At 40.4% G+C, this 19,908-nt stretch overlaps 1 protein-coding gene and 1 long non-coding RNA gene across 7 annotated transcripts in view; one reads left to right on the top strand and one right to left on the bottom strand.

Annotated features, from left to right (window-relative positions):
* The window catches only part of LOC142497075 (uncharacterized), a 74,326-nt gene extending 62,261 nt beyond the window's left edge, over positions 1-12,065 (top strand). Inside the window, exon 3 of the long non-coding RNA XR_012802175.1 lies at positions 9,972-12,065. This is a non-coding gene — a long non-coding RNA (uncharacterized LOC142497075). The remainder of the gene's footprint in view (positions 1-9,971) is intronic.
* LOC142497074 (uncharacterized) overlaps positions 1-19,010 on the bottom strand; it is a 57,222-nt gene extending 38,212 nt beyond the window's left edge. For 2 of the 6 annotated variants that reach the window (XM_075604382.1, XM_075604384.1), the window contains exons 1-5: positions 18,688-19,010; positions 9,001-9,087; positions 3,549-3,664; positions 3,304-3,343; positions 173-213 (exon numbers count right to left, since the gene is read on the bottom strand). In XM_075604382.1, coding sequence (XP_075460497.1) covers positions 173-213; positions 3,304-3,343; positions 3,549-3,664; positions 9,001-9,087; positions 18,688-18,847 — 444 coding nt within the window. In that variant the 5' untranslated portion in view covers positions 18,848-19,010. Of the gene's footprint in view, positions 1-172; positions 214-3,303; positions 3,344-3,548; positions 3,665-9,000; positions 9,088-18,266; positions 18,422-18,687 lie in introns of those variants that run through there. The other 4 variants (XM_075604379.1, XM_075604378.1, XM_075604381.1 and 1 more) reach the window with 3 other exon arrangements.
* Between the last annotated feature and the right edge of the window lie 898 nt (positions 19,011-19,908).

Here is a 19,908-nt window from a genome sequence, read left to right as displayed (position 1 = left end):
CTTTCAAACACAATGTCCCACATTTACTGGGAGAACCTATGCCATAACATACTTTCTGGTGCTGGAAGACAGCTTATTCACGTAAATGAGCTATAAAAGGTCTTCCAGAAAGTGCCTCATGGCATAGCACTTCTTAGTAATATGCCCCAATTTGTATATGCGTAATTCCTACCTTTCTCTGACTTTTTTCTGCATTAGGATGAATTTTCTTTTCTAGGGAAATAAAGGAGAACATTAGCCATCAATAACAAGGGATTATAAAGATGATGTTTTGACAAGCAAGCCTTGTAAAGATGACATTACACAAAGTTATGATTGCATTATCTTCCATTCACTAAAATGGAAGATAATGCATTATTAAGTGTATATTAAATAGGAGCAAATATACTCCGACTACCAGCTTTGGCATAGAGAAAAGTCTACTGCCTACCGCTATTTTCTTTTAGTTTAGATCACCTTACTCAAAACAATTAACAATGCATTTTGTTTGTGGCAATTGAAAGAAAGCTCATACAGCATGACTACATGAATTAGCAAAAGGGAAAGAAGTGCAAGAAAAGGGTTCACATTTTTTCCCCTTTTGCAAATATAGTGTCTGTATGTACTGTAGTAATAAAGATGCCAGGAAAATATTGATGAATATACTACAGTATATATCTGACATAATCTATACCATAGAGGACGGTTTAAACTATTTTCCATATGTAGCAGGGTAGTCCTCTGCACATCTAGGGGAAGCTGATGCAGTTCCTCTGACTCTATAGAGGAGGTATAGCGGCAGCCATGTTGGCACTCCCCAAAGGACTAGAGAGAGGATATTCCCTGGAGTAACAGGATATCCTCTGGAGAACGCATGTCAGAACTGTCAGAAAACACGGAGGAGAAGGTTGTGTCCATGTCCAGGAGGCCAGTCAAGCTGCCCAGGACTAGGCCAGAGAACCCTGTAGGCCCTGAGCCACCCTAGCTGAGTACTGTAGGGAGGGCCATACATCAGGGACATTCCTGGTAGCTGATTACCTGCGGAGCTACGGAGCAGGACGAATCGCTAAGGAGGATTCCCCAGGTTAAGGAAAAATACTGCATGGCTACCGGAAGTAAGGAGTGAAGGGAATATTGTTGGGAGGACCCGCTACGTGGGATCAGGGTTGTGGCTCCTGCTATCTATGGCGGATTCCCTGGCTACACTGTTGTAACCAGGAAAGAACCCACGTGCACCACCACATACACCAGGGAGTGTAGCATTGCCCTCACATACATTCGGTGTTGCCTTGCTCGACACCTAGCTCTGCTGAGGTGCCCAAGGGAAGGGTATGTGTGTATTTGGGTATATCACAGTCGGTGTATACTGTTCCTATTGTTTTGTTGTATGTGTATCAGGAGGGACCTGTTGTTAAATTGTTTTGCTTATCAATGCTGTGTGTTGTGGTTATTTGCTGTATATGTTCCCGTGAGGAGCCATCCCGCCTACGCTGGGATCCCCACGGGTGGAGGTGCTGCACCCCGCACCCTCCAAGCTCTCTACAAGCAGAGGCCCAGGCCTTTTGTTACACATATATACAGTAGAAAGAATTCCAAACCTAGAGACCTCTCCACAGAAAGGGAGTACAGTAGGCAGGAAAAAGCCACCAATTAGTTGCACTCACAACTCTATCAGAAAAATTGGAAAATGGTGCAGGCTAGTGGCACAAAAGCTAGACATGCAAAGGAATTCTGCAGACAGGTAGGTAATACCAATATATGAGAAGAAGAGAGTTGCTGCCTTAGATAATGGCCCGGACAAGGGTCATGGTAAATGAGATATGATAAATAAATGCTAAAATGAAAGTCTTTATGAAGCCCATCTAAAGTAAATGGGGACTATACACAATGAGGTCGTCCTTGGTCTTCCGAATCAAGGACCCCCTGGAACTAATCTACAAGGTAATCCATCAAAAGTCCCCCAAAAAGTAACCTATTGGCCCCAAAAATATGTTTTGTTTTCTTTGCATTTTATAACCCCCTCCAAAAAAAAAAGCAATAAAATAAAAAATACTCAGTTGGCCTAGTCCACTGATGTTTATCTTCTATCCTTGTCCCATCCTTAATCCTGATTGAAGCCCTAAAAATTCAGTTCATATTAAAGTGTATTTCTTATTTTTATTTTCTTCGTCTTTTTTTTAAGGGGACCTATTCTTAAACTTCCTCACTCCACCACCGACTGCCATTATATGCATGAAAGGGAGAAGCCCTTGAAGCAGGGGAGTGCAAACATTTGGAGCTGTGCCCCCCTGCCTGCTCCTCCTCACCCTCGCGCCCTCCTCACCTCGCTCGGCGGCATCATCTGACGCCGCGGGGTCATGTGACACCGTTACCATGGAGACCACCATGTGACGTCACTCCGCATGGCACCGCGGCATCACTTGACACAGCGTTGCCATGGTGATGTGGCACACCAATGCATCTGAACCCCGGTAAGTGAGTTGCACAGGCCTCACGCGACCCCCCCGGCATTTAATTTGAATGCCTTGGGGAAGAGCGCGGGGCTCTGCAAGCGCCCACACCCCCCAAAATAAATTGCGCATCCCCCTAGGGGGTGCACCCCCCAGTTTGCACACCGCTGCCTTAAAGGACTTGTTGTATATGGGGTTAATGTTGCTATAGTGTGCCATAACTGATGACATAACATGTTGTACTAAGCTTTTTCAAATGGGAGGTACCCATTACTTTATAAGGGCAAAAAACACGTGTTCCTGATGAAACGAATGATGTCATGTTGGGGAAAAAAATGTAGCTAAATATGTAATGTCAAAATTAGTGAAAGGCAAGTGCTAAAACAAATAATTTGATAGGTTTGCTTTACAACGTGACCCCCAGTACCCGTGGTATGTGACGGCTACATGCCCTACATAAGGGCTGCACCCTTAGAAACCATGACAGTCTACAGTGGAGATATGATGCACGAGCATGGCTCCAGTTAAGAAGAAAGTAGCTAAAACCATTAGAAATACACTGAGAAAAATATTCTGTCAACTGAGGAACGAGACGCTCAATAAACATTGAGGGTGGGTCATCATGGGACAAGGCATGATGCAGATTGAAGATATCTGCTCATGAATAAGAGCTTTGTGGAGGCCTCCACAACTAGTATTGTCTTTGATTCGGTTTTCTAAACAGCAAACACCATATAGATATTCAAACTGGCCCATTCGCCACCCTAGGCAAAATAATGGAGGGCTGATATTATTGCCGTATTCTAGCTGTTACGAACAAACTGAATAACACGTGAATGGGCCGTTTTGTGGCTGTTAATGTGCTTTTACTGACCTGTGAAATCCTTGGATATTATCCTTGGTTCTTCTAAATCCTTAAACACAAGAGAACAAATTAATAAAAAAATTAAAAAAAGATGTACAGCTGGAAATCTTGGGATCTACCTCGGACATGGAAAGAAATTGTAGTACTGCCCAGTTATGGCCCCTTTTGATTCTGAAGTTAAAACAGAACTTAAACACTACATAAACTAATATTCAGGATGTATGCAAGAGGGGTCATTGCAGCACCTAACATACCTGGGAGATCATGGGTGAGGTCTTCTTTTCCATTTGTGTTTTCCTGAGCATTTCTCTTATGGGCATCCGTACCCTAACTCCAAGATATTGCTTCTGTGAGTCAGACTCACTTTTCTCTGAATTAGGAGACAATGCAGTTAAAGTTAAAAAGAGAAAAAACTGTAAAGGGGAAGACCAATTATAGCTGGTCCAAAAAAGTATCAATGTAAAGATTCAGTCACTTTAAAAGAGGCAATCCAAGCAGCTTAAAAAAATTGTTTTAATATATGCAGCCTTTGTTTACCTGTATTAAAATTGAATTACCTAATGTAAGCTGCCGATCGATTCATTCTCCCGTGATCGTTAGGCAAAATCCTGCTTCCCAGGGTTCACTAAATGGCTGCCTTTCAGTTTCAAATCAATCCTTCAGTCATTGTAACTCAGCAGCTACAATGTATTCTTATATAACTAAGGTAATAATATCTATTGCTACAGTTTGTAGCTTAAACTGCTGGGAATATTGGCAACAAATGATCCCAAGCAGGAAAGTTTTACAAATATCTTGCACTGCTGGGGAAGGTGTGTTACAACCTGCTATAGAAATTAAAGGATGCTCAGTATATCAAAGTTCATTCAAAATGACATTAAGAGTTGAATAATTTGGTTTTAAAAAGGTAGTAAGAAATATCTAGTTTCTAGTACTACAGAACTGATAAAAAAAAACACATGTAGGATATTGCATGAATTGCTCCTTTAAACAGATTAACTTATTTGTATCTTGTGGAAAATGAATCTGTTGCTTTTCTCTGAGAACACTGAATTCAAGCATATAAGCTACCTACCCTGTATTTGGATCTGTTTATTAACAATGACATCATAATTACTTTGCAAATAAAGGAACAATGAAAACAGTTTTGATGATCGCCAAATAGCCATCACATTAAATATGGTAAAGCTTTTGTTTACCATGGAAATATTAAAAGTTGAAAATATATATATTTTAAAATACTTATACAGTACTTGTATGATTTCTCTTTTAAAACATGTATTACAAAATGTGTTATTCAGGTGGATCTAACCTATAAAACACATCACTGTCCTTAGCTCTCTTTAATTCAGCAGACTTTGATAAAGATTCGCTAAACAGCGTTAAATCAGTGAAAATTTTACTTTTTTAACCACAACAAGAATGGGAGTTATTTTCCCTAAGCTAACCCCATATTCAGTAAGCTAACTAACATAAATAGTTCCTGTAGTTCAGTTCATTAGAATAGGGTTTCATAATGTGGATATGTAGAATTTCCTCATAATGGGGATATGTGCTAACAGTAGCCTATGTGTATAGCTAGTGCTAGCATATGAATGAGGTCATATTAAAGGTGCAGTTGTGTCTACTCTAGGTGGGAAGCAAGAGTCTTTGGACATAAGCCATGTTCATTTCAGATACAGGGATCCCCTGGTCCTTTAGATACTTACCTCTGTAGGTGCCCCTAGCACCTAAGGGGGGTAAGTATCCCACTGGGCAAACTTGTGCAAATCTGATCCATACTCATCCAACAGCGGATTGGATGGTGAACAGTTTGGACACATTGGACTGAATTTGCCATAATTTTCAATCTACAGAAATTTCCTAACTTCTGCCAAATGTGAATGTTGGGAAATTCGATCCAACAGACCTTGAAAAATCGGTTTTGCTGGAGAGTGAGGGAGATCTACTTCAGAAGAGTCACAAGTGCTATATATATCCACTGAAACCAACCTCCAAATAACATGTGGAGAGAAAGGAGCACACCTGGGAGATATACTAATGCTTATGCAAAGTATATTTGCACATAAATGACTCACACCCCACACCGCCTAAAAGATTTCTACACGGCCTATCTTGACAAGTCAGGTCCTAAAGCACCTGATAGAAACCTCATGAGGAAGGGGGTACTATCAGGCCCAACAGGGTCAGAACCCACAACCTCTGCTACTCAGAGAAGCAGCTCTAGCAGTGAGTTACATATGGATGACAATTTATGTGTAATTGGCCCTAAATAGTGTGCACCTCATCTGTGGCATCGCTCTGCATCTGGACGCAGTTAGCCGCAACTTAGCCGCAACTTAGCCGCACGGACCTTGTTTGTGGTCAGACAGAATTATTATTTGTGATGTTGCAGTTCAGTGTGTGTCCGACAGGTGGCGCACTGAATATCTTTGCTTATGATACTCTTAATGGTACAATGCAGTGACTGCAGGTGTTTGGAGGAGAAGATAAACGTACACATGTCTTTGTCTAATAACCTTGTACAGTACAGTACATCTCTACTGTTGCAGTTCCACACTTCATTAAAAAAACACTATGGGCCTATGCATTAAGCGTTCATAAGCCACGTATCGAGCACTTATCGCCTAAAATGCCTACTCCGATTCTGTAAGTGTCGATAAGTGGGTGAGAAAATAATGAAACAGAGAAAAACCCGGGCGCTCCCTGATTGAGTTCTTAAGAACAGGGGCAATGTGACAATGAACTTTACAACCTTATAGACAAAGGTCCCCTTTGGTTCGTCTTCTTGTCCTATGGCTCAGACCCCAATAGGATCCTTATCCAGGATCCTTATTTGTACAGGGATATAGAGAGAAAAAAGGGGGAGCACAGGTTGAAGAATTTGGGGTATCTAGAGTATCTAAATAGATATTTGTGGGTGTGCTTGAAAGATATATTAAATCACTTACACGGCCTTGTGTAAATGCTCTCACAGCAAGGTTTACTTGTCTTAGTGTTCTCTTGGTCGGTTGCCTTCTTCTTTTCAGGACTTGGTTTTCTTTCTGGATATCTTCAATAGTCCTCGGCTTACAATGTGGATGTCTCCCTCGGAGTGAACAGATTGAAAAACAGTGGTTTAGAGGGGAATACAGACAGTGCTGATCAAGTCCAATTTTTTATCTCTAAATGCATATATATATATATATATATATATATATAAAGGCAGTAATTACTGCCAGCACTCACACGGGCTAGTGTGAGTACAATCCTAGGGGAAGGTATCTTTTTATCCAAATCTGGTCTTTACACGTAGTCATCTATAGGTGTAATAAGGGTCCAGTATTTAGTGATATATATAAATCAAATAATACTCACACGGCCTTGTGTGAGTAAATACACATCAAGGTATCTTTATCTTGAAAGTCTCCTTTTCTTCTTTTCAGGTTTGTAAGCTTCTTCCTGGTTTTCTCTGGTGGTCTTCAACTTTCAGTGTGGTAATCCCCCTCGGTGTGAACAAATTGGAAAACAATTGTTAGTGGGGAAACATCAACATAATTCTGTGATAACCCACTAGAAAAGCCCAAGCAGATACGTAAAAGCAGCAAAAATGCTGCAGGCACTCACACGGGCAAGTGTGAGTGCAATCCTAGGGGAAGGTATCTTTTTTTCTGTTGGTGTCTTTAAGTCTGGTGCCCTGTGAGGGTGATAATGATCTGATATGTATAGATCTATAAAAATAAAAATAGAAATAAAAATGATACTCACACGGCCTTGTGTGAGTAAATGCACATCAGGGTATCTTTAACTTCTTTGTGATACTGATAGTGTTAATCTCCAAGTGCCAGTGTAGGTAGATGACCCCTCCTTGGTGTAGATGTGAAATTGAACACTGTCACGATTTTCGTGGACTACAGCAAAATTTATAAAAAAACATATATAAAAACAATGAGAAAGATGCATAAAAAGAAACATAAAAAGAAAAAGCCAGCCGTCTAAAGGAAATTGCTCGTGGGTCTCCTGGAGCGCAGCTAACTTGCTCCGCGTCCGGATATAGTGCTGCCTCCTCTCAGATCCACTCCTTGACGGTGGCTGTGCTGGGTCAAAATTGCCTAGTGGTGAGAGCAACGCGTTTCGACTTTTGGTCTTCCTCAGGCTCCGTAGTTTGGGGTTAAGGTTCGTGGCAGATATTTATATTGATGTCAGCCAATCCCCATTCTACTTTAGGCAATGTCATCTGTTGTTGAACTTTTCTTTTTATGTTTCTTTTTATGCATCTTTTTCATTGTTTTTATATATGTTTTTTTATAAATTTTGCTGTAGTTTTGGAGATTAACACTATCAGTATCACAAAGAAGTTAAAGATACCCTGATGTGCATTTACTCACACAAGGCCGTGTGAGTATCATTTTTATTTCTATTTTTATTTTTATAGATCTATACATATCAGATCATTATCACCCTCACAGGGCACCAGACTTAAAGACACCAACAGAAAAAAAGATACCTTCCCCTAGGATTGCACTCACACTTGCCCGTGTGAGTGCCTGCAGCATTTTTGCTGCTTTTACGTATCTGCTTGGGCTTTTCTAGTGGGTTATCACAGAATTATGTTGATATTTCCCCACTAACAATTGTTTTCCAATTTGTTCACACCGAGGAGGATTACCACACTGAAAGTTGAAGACCACCAGAGAAAACCAGGAAGAAGCTTACAAACCTGAAAAGAAGAAAAGGAGACTTTCAAGATAAAGATACCTTGATGTGTATTTACTCACACAAGGCCGTGTGAGTATTATTTGATTTATATATATCACTAAATACTGGACCCTTATTACACCTATAGATCACTACGTGTAAAGACCAGATTTGGATAAAAAGATACCTTCCCCTAGGATTGTACTCACACTAGCCCGTGTGAGTGCTGGCAGTAATTACTGCCTTTATATATATATATATATATGCATTTAGAGCTAAAAAATTGGACTTGATCAGCACTGTCTGTATTCCCCTCTAAACCACTGTTTTTCAATCTGTTCACTCCGAGGGAGACATCCACATTGTAAGCCGAGGACTATTGAAGATATCCAGAAAGAAAACCAAGTCCTGAAAAGAAGAAGGCAACCGACCAAGAGAACACTAAGACAAGTAAACCTTGCTGTGAGAGCATTTACACAAGGCCGTGTAAGTGATTTAATATATCTTTCAAGCACACCCACAAATATCTATTTAGATACTCTAGATACCCCAAATTCTTCAACCTGTGCTCCCCCTTTTTTCTCTCTATATCCCTGATAAAATAATGAATCTGCAAAAATTTCAGCGCTCAAAAAAAATTGCACAGTGAGTGTCAATAAGCTACTTATCGGCAGGTTCTGAAACTCGTGCAATTCTAGTAGCTACGATTAGGTTATCGAGGCCTATCGCGCCTCTTGAATGGCGAGTTTCTGACAAGATTCTCACGCCAGGAAAAGTTGGTGTGAAGGTGGTGAAAAGTGGCGAGACGGGACTTAGAAAAACAAAATGCATTTTTCATGCATTGGATTGATGCTGGGGACTCCGGTGCTGATACCCATTAATATCAGCACCAGAGACCCTCATCATGAATCCCATGCAATAAAAATGCATTTACAAGCAACTTCCTTACCTTAGCAGCTAACCGCTAAGGCAATAAAGGGGTTAACCCCTCCTGCTACCCACCAAGGGCCAAATAATCCCTTCACCCACCCCGGTGGTCCCCGAGGATGTCCAGAGGTCTTCGGGTGGTCGCCATGGCTCCTCGGGTTGTGTCCACGCTGGCCTGCCGTTCAAATCCTGTTGCAAAAAAAATTGGGGTCTTAAATTGCAATTAATACACCTCCCTCTCACCCCCAACACATACGTACTGTAATGGGCAAAATAACTATTATCCAGATATGGATAATAGCTCATTTGCCCATTATTAAACCAAACATTAGTCAAGCAGCAGAAATAAAGTAAATAACCCTTGTGACAGAGTCATAGACTCTGTTTACATTAGTAGGAGGTGGCAGTATGCCTGCTTCCCAGTATACGAGGAGTTAACCCAGCTGATTAAGTAGTCCACAGGTGATCCTAATGAGTAAGCTCACCTGCCTTTAAAAAGAGGAAGAGGAAATGCCTCTGGGGCAGCAGTCTCTCAGGCACTGAGAGAGGACACAGGAGAGCAGACAGACAGACAGACAGACAGACAGGCAGGCAGACAGACAGACAGACAGACAGACAGGCAGGCACAGGCTCCACAGACTTATGCTGTCCCAATGGAATAAAGCTCCCAGGTAAGGATGACTTTATGAACTAATTAAATAAAGTTTTTAATAAAATGTTTTTAATCTAATAAAGTTTCACCGAAAATGTTTTTAATGAAGTACTTTATTGTAGTTATTGTTTTATTCATTTTTTCATTCATATTTTGCAGATTTGGTGGGCTGATAACACCGTGTTAGTGCAGGAAACATAACCGTCGATACTGCCAGTTAATGTACTGTACTGTAATTCATGCATCTACAATAGTTTCTTCTCTCAAAAACAATCTCACAATTATTTAACATTTGAACATATAAAAAACGCAAGAGTATGATCTCAGATGGCAGTTTAAGAAGATTCAGCTGTATTTTAAAAAAAAAATCCTACAGTATTGTAGTCATTGTATAATTCTTGTTTTCATTCATGTTTTTCAGGTTTGGTGGGCTGATGAGTAATAACACGTGTTCGTGCAGGAAACACATTGAGCGATACTGTCAAGTAATATTATGTATTTCATGCATCTATTTTTTTTTTTTTTTTTTTACAATTCCCCTGAAATTCAATGACAAGTATATACGTTTTAAGCAGGTTCCATAGAAATTCGTATGCTCATAAATTCAATGACACGCATATGCGTTTCAACCACGTTCCATAGAAACACGCATGCGCAGAAATGCAATGGCACCCTGTCGCGGGAGACCAGGCATTTATATCTTTTATACTGGGATCATAACACTGAGCAAAACAAGATGGTAAAATAAATTGTTATTTATTCCCTTAAATTAGGCTAAGCACAATGAAACACAAGATACATGAGAAACCCCTGGGGTGTTGGGGCAAAGAACTAACTTTTTCTGGTTGAAATAGGCAAATAAACCAAAAGTTTGTAGTTGACCGGGACTTGGTCCCAAATGTCCTGGAACTCAAATTAGCATGAAGTTCCTGACGCCACCACTCTCTTTCTTTGGAGATGCTGAAATGCCTTGACCGGGAGAAAGTCTCAAACATCCTGGAACTGTTTCCGGTTTGCAATAATAGCCGCGACCGCTACGTTCAATTTTCAGAACATGGCCCTAAAAATTGGGAATTTCTCACCTTGAAATTTCTGAAGCCGGCTCGCTGCTTTTTCTCCAAGAGCATCTTTTGGTAATTTCAAATTTGCCGCTGCTGTTCTGGCGCTTAGAATCTGTGTTCCGGATTGGCCAATGGGTTTTTATAGTATTTCAGAGTTCATTCATAAAATACTACAGCCAATTCGAGCATGGGAGAATTCCTACCAGCCAATCAGAGTGTTGCCAGTCTAGTGAAGCTGGGCAAGCGTGGATTCAGAACGTGACAAGGGCATGCGCCAACCTGACACCTCTGCCACTTGTTGTGCAGAAGCCACCCGCTGTGTTAGTCTCCTCAAAGTCTGGGCTGGAGAAAATGGTGGTCCGAGGACTCTCATTCATCCCAGGACGTGAGTACTTCAGGCTAACTCCGTTACCCAAATGGCTTTCACACTTGGCAACCTCTGAGGCTTTCATGTCTGGGACCCGAACAGACTTGATGATACCATGCTTGGTAGCCAAATGGTCTCTCGGAACCCTGGAACTCGAAGTTCCAGCTCATATAATGTGCACAAGGATGTATACACTTTAAGCATACAGTTTAATAAAATATCTACTTTATACCTTTCTAAGTCTAATGGTTATGGGGAATAGATTAAGAATCTGCACTTTTATTCCTACTAGCCATATTCCCCACACACTATACCAGACTTAAGACTTTAAAACCTCCTTTCAACCTTATGTATGGTTGGAGTATCCCCAGAACCCCTATACCAGATTCTGGGTAACTGGGCATTAACTGGGCATCCCTTCTTATACTAGGGACCACTTTACGTTCTAGGGATACCACACATCCCTATGCCCAATTTACCTTTCTGGTCTGTGCTGAAGCAGGGAAGCGTGCAACCGTTTTCAAGGGGAAAATTTGCTGGAGAAATGTGTCTCAATGTAGCCGAGAATACGCCCTGATTTCCGTGTACATTTTTGCGGTATCCAGTAACTCTGGAACCCTGCTACCTAGACACATTCTGACCAGACTTTCTCTTAAACCCCCACTTGAAACTCATAGCCTAGCAATCTCTGCTTGCTGACACTCCTGGAAAGGTAAAAACACATTCTTTATTGTCGCACATTTTTACAGAATACTTTAGCAATCACTGGGCTCAAGAGCTGACACTTCCGGACCCCAATACATGGAATAGAGGTAACCAGATTGGCTTAACCTTTATTTTTGCGCCTGGTTACCCCCTAACCGTCACACACCCATAGAAACGCATGCGTACTGTACCACACATGTAATTTGCATACTACACTACTGTATTTCTTCTCGATTATTAATATACAATATTCCCTCATAACAGGTATAAATGTCCAAGAGCCAGCCCGATGAAGATGCCGATTGAAGAAGCTTGTACATTTGAAAGAAGAGCAAATAAATTTGTATTATTGTATTATTCATAAAGTCATGCACTGCATTTTAACATACTTTTAGTTATCTGAAGTTTTTAGGGGAAAAAGTGGTTGGTTACATCTAAATTCCATTACGTATCATGTCATCAAAATGAATGGGAATAAGGGACAGGTTACATTGCATTTATATTTTGAAGATACCACTAGCACATTAGTGTTTACTGTCATTTCTGTGGAGTATTGCAACCAACGCTAAAACTCAGTTTTCCCGGCCGCAAAGCATTCGAGGGTCAGCCACGAGCAGATGAAAAATGTCAGGAGGAGGGGGTGGATACATCACCTGCAAAGGCAAATGCCCCGGTAAATCATGTTCCTTCTGTAAACCAGTTGCTGGATAGCTGCACTACTCAGACCAGTAGCCAAACATACTTGTGGACTTTCTTTAAAAGCAGACCACTTCTTGGTTGCCAGTTAAATGTGCTTTGTTCACAAAAAGGATCACACCGAAGATACCTGGGAGATATGAGGGGATATATATAGCACTAGGACTCTATTAAAATAAGTTGGGCTCTCTCTAATGTATTTGTGGATTTTAAGTCATATACTGGACATATATATACAAATTTGCCTTTCGAGACTGATCCATGCAAATCCGCATTGGATTACAATTACAATGTTGCCCATTACTGGTCCCCAGAAGAAATTCTCATTTAACCCTTTGCTGCCAGAGGGGCCAGCAACACATTGCAATTAAATTAGATGTAGACTTTTTTGGCAACGCAGAGGCTACCAGTACCACTTTACGCTTCATTTTCTCCCCCTTCAGTGATTATCTATAACATTATTGCTTTTTATTATTTCTAATACTTCCTAATTATCATCATTATTTTTGTTATAGGCATCGTTAGCACTGAATGACTAAAGACCAATAGAAAAAGTATCAATTTTAAAGCAATCTAAACCCCAATTAAGAAAATATTGTCAATAACATAATCAAGCTATATCATACATTCGGTGATGTCATTTATGACTGCCCGGGACATTTGATAACAGCAGGAGCCGTGTGTTTAAAAGGAGTGTGATTTTAAAGTGGCACCTCCTCGTAAGACCAAATAGTACTACAGTAAGGAGGGTGTCATGTTTAATGGGTTACATATGCTCATTGACATCTTAAAAATATACTAGTATAACTATTCTAAAATATTTTAATTATTTCATTTTTCAGATGATAAATGTCTTGGGAGTTTTTTTTCACAATCTTTAAAGTCTTTTGCTGATAAAACTGTTTATCTCTTCTCAGAATTACGGGTAAATGGTGGATTTTGTGATGTTCTTTGTAAAGTACAGAAAGTATTATTCCATTACAATTCAAACAGAAAAAACATAAATTGGCTTATATGCCATTGTTCCCGGAAAAAAATGAAACATTCATATTTCCCAGAATACAAATAAATAGTTACTTTCATCTTTGTAAGGAACAGAATCCAATGAAATTAATGTTAATTAATATATTTTTAACCAGTATGCAACTCACTACTCACCTATTCTCACTTATAACAAAATAAATGTTTCCTTTCTGTTTACCAAAAACAAAATCAGTCCATGCACCATAAACATGCTGCAAAATGTTATTTATTTTCTATCCATCCAGCCCTTCAAGATTTCAAGCAAAAAAAGTGGTTTACAAAATATGTTATGAATCATATACTGTAAGCAAAAAATAGATGCATTCTGCCCCGGTGAGGTACAAGAACAGTATATTTTGGGTCACTCACACGGACCCTTCTTCAGCAAACACTTGTAAATTAAACTCACCCGTTTTATAATTAAGATGTTTGCTGAAGTTGGTAATGAACACAGAAGCTAAGTTAGTATTTGATGGAAATACATTTTTTTATAAAACGTACGAGTTTAATTTACATACTGTATTCTTTAATATATCTGTAAGCCCCTATGTATTGCAAGCAACACATGCACACTGCCCCCTAGCAGGTACCTCTCCAATGGACATGTGACTATGATAAGCCAGTAGAAAAGCTGGTGAAGAAGGTGGGAGAGTGAGCTTAAAAGGGGTGCAGTCATGACAATGAGATCAGATCTGCACAGACTTGAAAGAGTGAGGCTCGATCAAGAGTCATCTGTGTGACGGGACCTGAACGCATCCCATATGGAGAGACTACAGTGGCTGACAGGATGGAGAACAGCCTAGAGAGGGATATAGCCCAGCCACAGAAACCAGGAAGCAAGAGAGACGTCTGACAGAGGGGATTCCCATACGGGTCATAAGATATAGTGGTTCTAAATGAAATCTTTGCGAAGTACAGGCCTTCTACACACAATTATTAAACACAAGCTCCAACGGTGTACTGGTACTTCAAAAATAGGTCTTCCCCCAAAGATTGGGAGGCCTATTAGGGTTATTGTATTGTATGTCTTTATTTACAAAGCGCCATAAATATACATAGCGCTTCACAGTAGTAATACATGTTGTAATCATATAAATAACAAATAATATAAATAACAGGTCATGGGAATAAGTGCTTCAGACATAAGAGTGACATTAAGGAAGAGGAGTCCCTGCTCCGAGGAGCTTACAATCTAATTGCACATGCACACCACTTAATGTGAACTGTAATAAGAATTTTACTGTGACTTGTATGTGGTGATCATATTTCCTAAGGATCACATGCTTTCTGTTCAACTGTTGATATCTAAACCAATATATGAATTATATATATATATATAATCAAAAAATAAATAGATGATACCGTTCTGTGGCTAACGAAATGCTTTTATTTATGCGAGCTTTCAAGATACACTGATCTCTTCTTCCGGCGATGTTACAATGAATGAAGCAAGGATTACTTAAAAACAGTGTCTCTTGGAATGTTATCTGTGCTGGTCCTTCCCCCGATGTGGATGTGTTTTATGGCTAGAGGTGTCAAAGGGTTACTGAAAGCAAGTGAAGAAAGAGTGTGTACTGCACCGACACACTTTATTCGAGCAAATACCCAGTATGTACCTGGCAGATACCTGGAATGCGCCGCTCCTCACCTCTGACAAGCCCTGTTGCGTTTGCCTTCCCAGCCTGGGTTCATGCCTGGATGATGGGCGGCTGATCTGTTAAATGATAATGATTTGGATTTAATAGGCTGCAATGCTTCGCGTGTCTACCAGATGGCATAAATTCATAAATTGTAATGCAGTATATATATATATATACTGTGCAGTATTGCAGCCAGCGGGAATAAAATGCTTCAATCCCTGCCTGGAAAATACCTCAATGCACTCGGGCAGAAAACAGTCACAAACCTCAATACACCCGGGTATACCCGAATTCGTGGGACTAGCCGAGCTCGAATAAAGTGTGTCGCCAGTGTATGTGTATCAGTGTGAATAAGATTGAATGGAGAGCCCACAGTATAAACGGTGCTCTACACAAGGTGTGTGTGGAGTGAGAGGGGATATAAATGGTGTGGGTGAGGGTGGAAATGTGAGAGTTTGTAGCACAACTAAAAGTGTGTGTGGATACTATGTGGTCCCTATTGGTGTATAGGGATGGAAAAATAAGGAGTATTGGTATGTGTGAGAGACAGCTGTGTGTGCATACATAGCACAGTATGTACAGACATGGCCTTTAGCGCTCATGGGAAGAGAGTTCGCTAGTGTCAGTAATGACTCATAAAATTTCGATCTCTGTTTAGGCCACTGCTAAGTGTCCTGAACAGTTGCATAAATTTGTATTCATGCAACCGTCTCTCTTTCGGGGTTTTAAGATTACCTTTGAGTATGGCAACCCTCAGATCGTTCATCTTATGGCCAGAGTCAGAGAAATGTTCGCCAACAGGACTGTCTTTTGTTCCGCGTGTGATGCTGTGGCGATGCAGGTTCATTCTCTTGTTTAGCCCCTGTCCTGTCTCACCTATGTAGTAGCAGCCCCCTGGGCATTTCATGCACATGATGAGGTACACGACATTGCTGGAGGAACAGGTGAACCCTCCTCTGATTTTGTATTCCCGATTCTTGTGTGGTATTTGTATTGTGTCCGCTGTGTAGAGCATTGCGCAGGTTTTGCATCTTGGGTCCTGGCATGGTTTTGTCCCGCATTCAGTTGTACTTCTGAATACTTTACTCCTCACCATAATATTCTTGAGATTCTTCAGAATACCAAGAAGTGATCTCCTTGAATACAAACAGAAGGAGACAAGCGACAGGGTACCTTTGGTGGTCACATATAACCCACACCTAGGAGCCCTACGCAAGATCGCCAGGAAACTACAACCCATCCTCCAGGAAGATACAAGACTGCAACGGGTCTTCCCTGAAGCACCCTTATTATCATACAGACAACCCCACAATCTCAAGAATATTATGATGAGGAGTAAAGTATTCAGCAGTACAACTGAATGCGGGACAAAACCATGCCAGGACCCAAGATGCAAAACCTGCGCAATGCTCTACACAGCGGACACAATACAAATACCACACAAGAATCGGGAATACAAAATCAGAGGAGGGTTCACCTGTTCCTCCAGCAATGTCGTGTACCTCATCATGTGCATGAAATGCCCAGGGGGCTGCTACTACATAGGTGAGACAGGACAGGGGCTAAACAAGAGAATGAACCTGCATCGCCACAGCATCACACGCGGAACAAGAGACAGTCCTGTTGGCGAACATTTCTCTGACTCTGGCCATAAGATGAACGATCTGAGGGTTGCCATACTCAAAGGTAATCTTAAAACCCCGAAAGAGAGACGGTTGCATGAATACAAATTTATGCAACTGTTCGGGACACTTAGCAGTGGCCTAAACAGAGATCGAAATTTTATGAGTCATTACTGACACTAGCAAACTCTCTTCCCATGAGCGCTAAAGGCCATGTCTGTACATACTGTGCTATATGTATGCACACACAGCTGTCTCTCACACATACCAATACTCCTTATTTTTCCATCCCTATACACCAATAGGGACCACATAGTATCCACACACACTTTTAGTTGTGCTACAAACTCTCACATTTCCACACCCACCCACACCATTTATATCCCCTCTCACTCCACACACACCTTGTGTAGAGCACTGTTTATACTGTGGGCTCTCCATTCATTCTTATTCACACTGATACACATACACACTCTTTCTTCACTTGCTTTCAGTAACCCTTTGACACCTCTAGCCATAAAACACATCCACATCGGGGGAAGGACCAGCACAGATAACATTCCAAGAGACACTGTTTTTAAGTAATCCTTGCTTCATTCATTGTAACATCGCCGGAAGAAGAGATCAGTGTATCTCGAAAGCTCGCACAAATAAAAGCATTTCGTTAGCCACAGAACGGTATCATCTATTTATTTTTTGATTATTGAAGCTCGGCTAACACGGTACTGATACCTCTACATATATATATATATATATATATATATATCATAAACAAGACAAACAACATCTCAGAAACGAACACTCATAATATCCACTGAAAATATTACAAACTTTAATGTATTCAAATATAACATGCTAAAAACATATTAAAAGCAAAGGGGGGGGACCCTGAATAAACATCAGATACACATATCAGAACGACAGGATAGGCTTACTGCACCAACATCCTAAATAAAGGCTAATGCCAAGAAGGTGTAGTGTGCAAAACCCCCCAAAAAAGAATCTTTCTTAGGTATGCAAGACGGGCCGATCAAAAATATAATCACAGGACCTGAGGACTACAAGCAACAAGGTGCTTGTATCACAACACATTTATACCACACATGTGTCAGAAAGATGAGATAACTGCAATGAGCAAATATTTACACAAGTTGATAAAATGGCAACAGATGTAAAGGAGAATATAATCTCAACTCCAATGTACCTAGGAAAAATCCCTGAGGTACTAAAGGTAGATGGATGGAACACAAAAATATTCAGAATGTCCAAGCTAAGCATGAACTTCATGTTGTAAATCAAAAAATGCAAAACAATATTCATCCCCAAAGAAAAATCCTAAGTACATGAGAATAAATACCATATTCCCATTGAATCCGAATTTTGGCGAATAAATTCCACATCTCTATTTGTGATATCCCCAAAATGCCATCATTGGGACATGGTAGCCTGAAAACTGGAAGGATAAGGGACTTTAGATCCTGCCCTTCGTTTGATGTAACTGTACGTTGAGCAGAACATGGCATCCATTTCCACAAGCCAAATGTCCTCACTTTCTATAACCATAATTTGGTCAACAGGCTTCCCATATTTAACAAACGTAACCTTTTCAGTGTCCCATGATGTAGTGGCTACAATGGATCATCATCTCATATCACACACATGCACAATGTACTTGTTCCAGATTCTGCTTGTAATAAGAAATAAATACATTTAAAAAAACAGTGGTCAGGATATAAAAATGGAGTACCGTGTCTGATGCTAAAAAATGCTAAACCTGTTAGACCTTGGGGCAAAGATCTTTAGATGCCATTTCAAGAAGATGTGTATCCCATTTCTGCTCTACCAGCACGGTGGAAAGCCTGTGCTGACCCATCTTGCAGCGAAGAGGTTAAAATAAATATCAGTTCTTTAAACTGTTTGTAAACCAAAAATAGGAGTACTTTGGATTTATAAATAAAAAGTAGCTGTACTTAGACTGTATTCCCTAGTATCAAACACACCATAAAAATGATGTAATTCATACCTGTTAACCCATGTGCAGGTAGATATGGGTTTAGCTGGGTATTCCTTACAGAGTCTCCAGTAAAAGGGGGTACCTGGATATCAGCACAAAATCCATTATCACTGATATCTCTTCTGCTCAACGAAGGATTACTCAAACTGAGTGTCTGCCACATTTTCATTGTCTATGGCAATAAACGGATTGCCCTATAATAAAGGGAATTGCACATTCAAACGCTATCTTTACAGTGGATTTCTGCCATTCATCTATGCAGTGGTCATTTCAAGCGGTCTCCCTGTTCTATTAATTTCTGTCTTGTGTACGATATATACAGTATAAAGTAAATGTTCTCATGGTTTCACCTTTGCTGCTTTATAAACAGTGAGACGTCATGTCTGTGTTAAACTGCCGCTCCCTTGTTCTCAGAAAAATGCTGATGAGAGTTGTATTGTCCCTGATACAGTAATCCCTTGCAGCTGTGCAGAAAGTAAACATTCGAATATGAGGCAAATAATGCAAAATAAAAATGCAATCTCACCCACATACCTGGCCAATCTAGACAAATCTAAACACGCTAACACCAAATATTTGCTGCTATCATTTTCTGAGACATGAATTACAAGTTATATTTCTTAAGGGAAAAAGGGTTATAGTAGCGCCAACTGTATATAGATGTAGGAGCAGATTTTCAGTCCCAAACACAGTGAGGTCCCGCTGCCAGAGTTCTTAGAGGTGATTCAGAATCCTCCAATCAATATCAGTGAGGAAAAAAGGGGTCCTCCGGCACGTGGTTCCACTCGTGATTTCCAGGACATATAAAAAAGAAGACGGCCAACAGTATGTAGCATTGAAGTGAATTGCGTCCCAGACTCCACAAGCCTCTCCCCTTAATCTCCAGGCCTCGGTGTGGGTCTGCCTTTGCATAAGAGAGGACGTCAGCAAGCGGCGTAAGTGGGGGACTTGTCTGGGCTCATGCACTGTAGTGGCCTGTAGTGTCCAGATTCAGTCAGACCTAAATGAGCTATATTGGATTGACTACTGTTCATCTTTTTCATATGAAATGTAAAAATTCCAAACTCTTCCCTTTGTTGCAATTTGATGTCTCGAGAATACCATACTTTGAATTTGATGAAGACAGCGGGTGTTCTGTTTTTTGCATAACTATGTGTGAGTTTTTAATATAGTACTATTTTATTCATAAATCACTTTATACTTATACAATCCCTCGTTGCGCTCCTTTTT

Source organism: Ascaphus truei, chromosome 6 (genome assembly GCF_040206685.1).
Source record: "Ascaphus truei isolate aAscTru1 chromosome 6, aAscTru1.hap1, whole genome shotgun sequence".
Classification (NCBI taxonomy): domain Eukaryota; kingdom Metazoa; phylum Chordata; class Amphibia; order Anura; family Ascaphidae; genus Ascaphus; species Ascaphus truei.
This window is presented reverse-complemented; position numbering and strand designations above follow the sequence as displayed.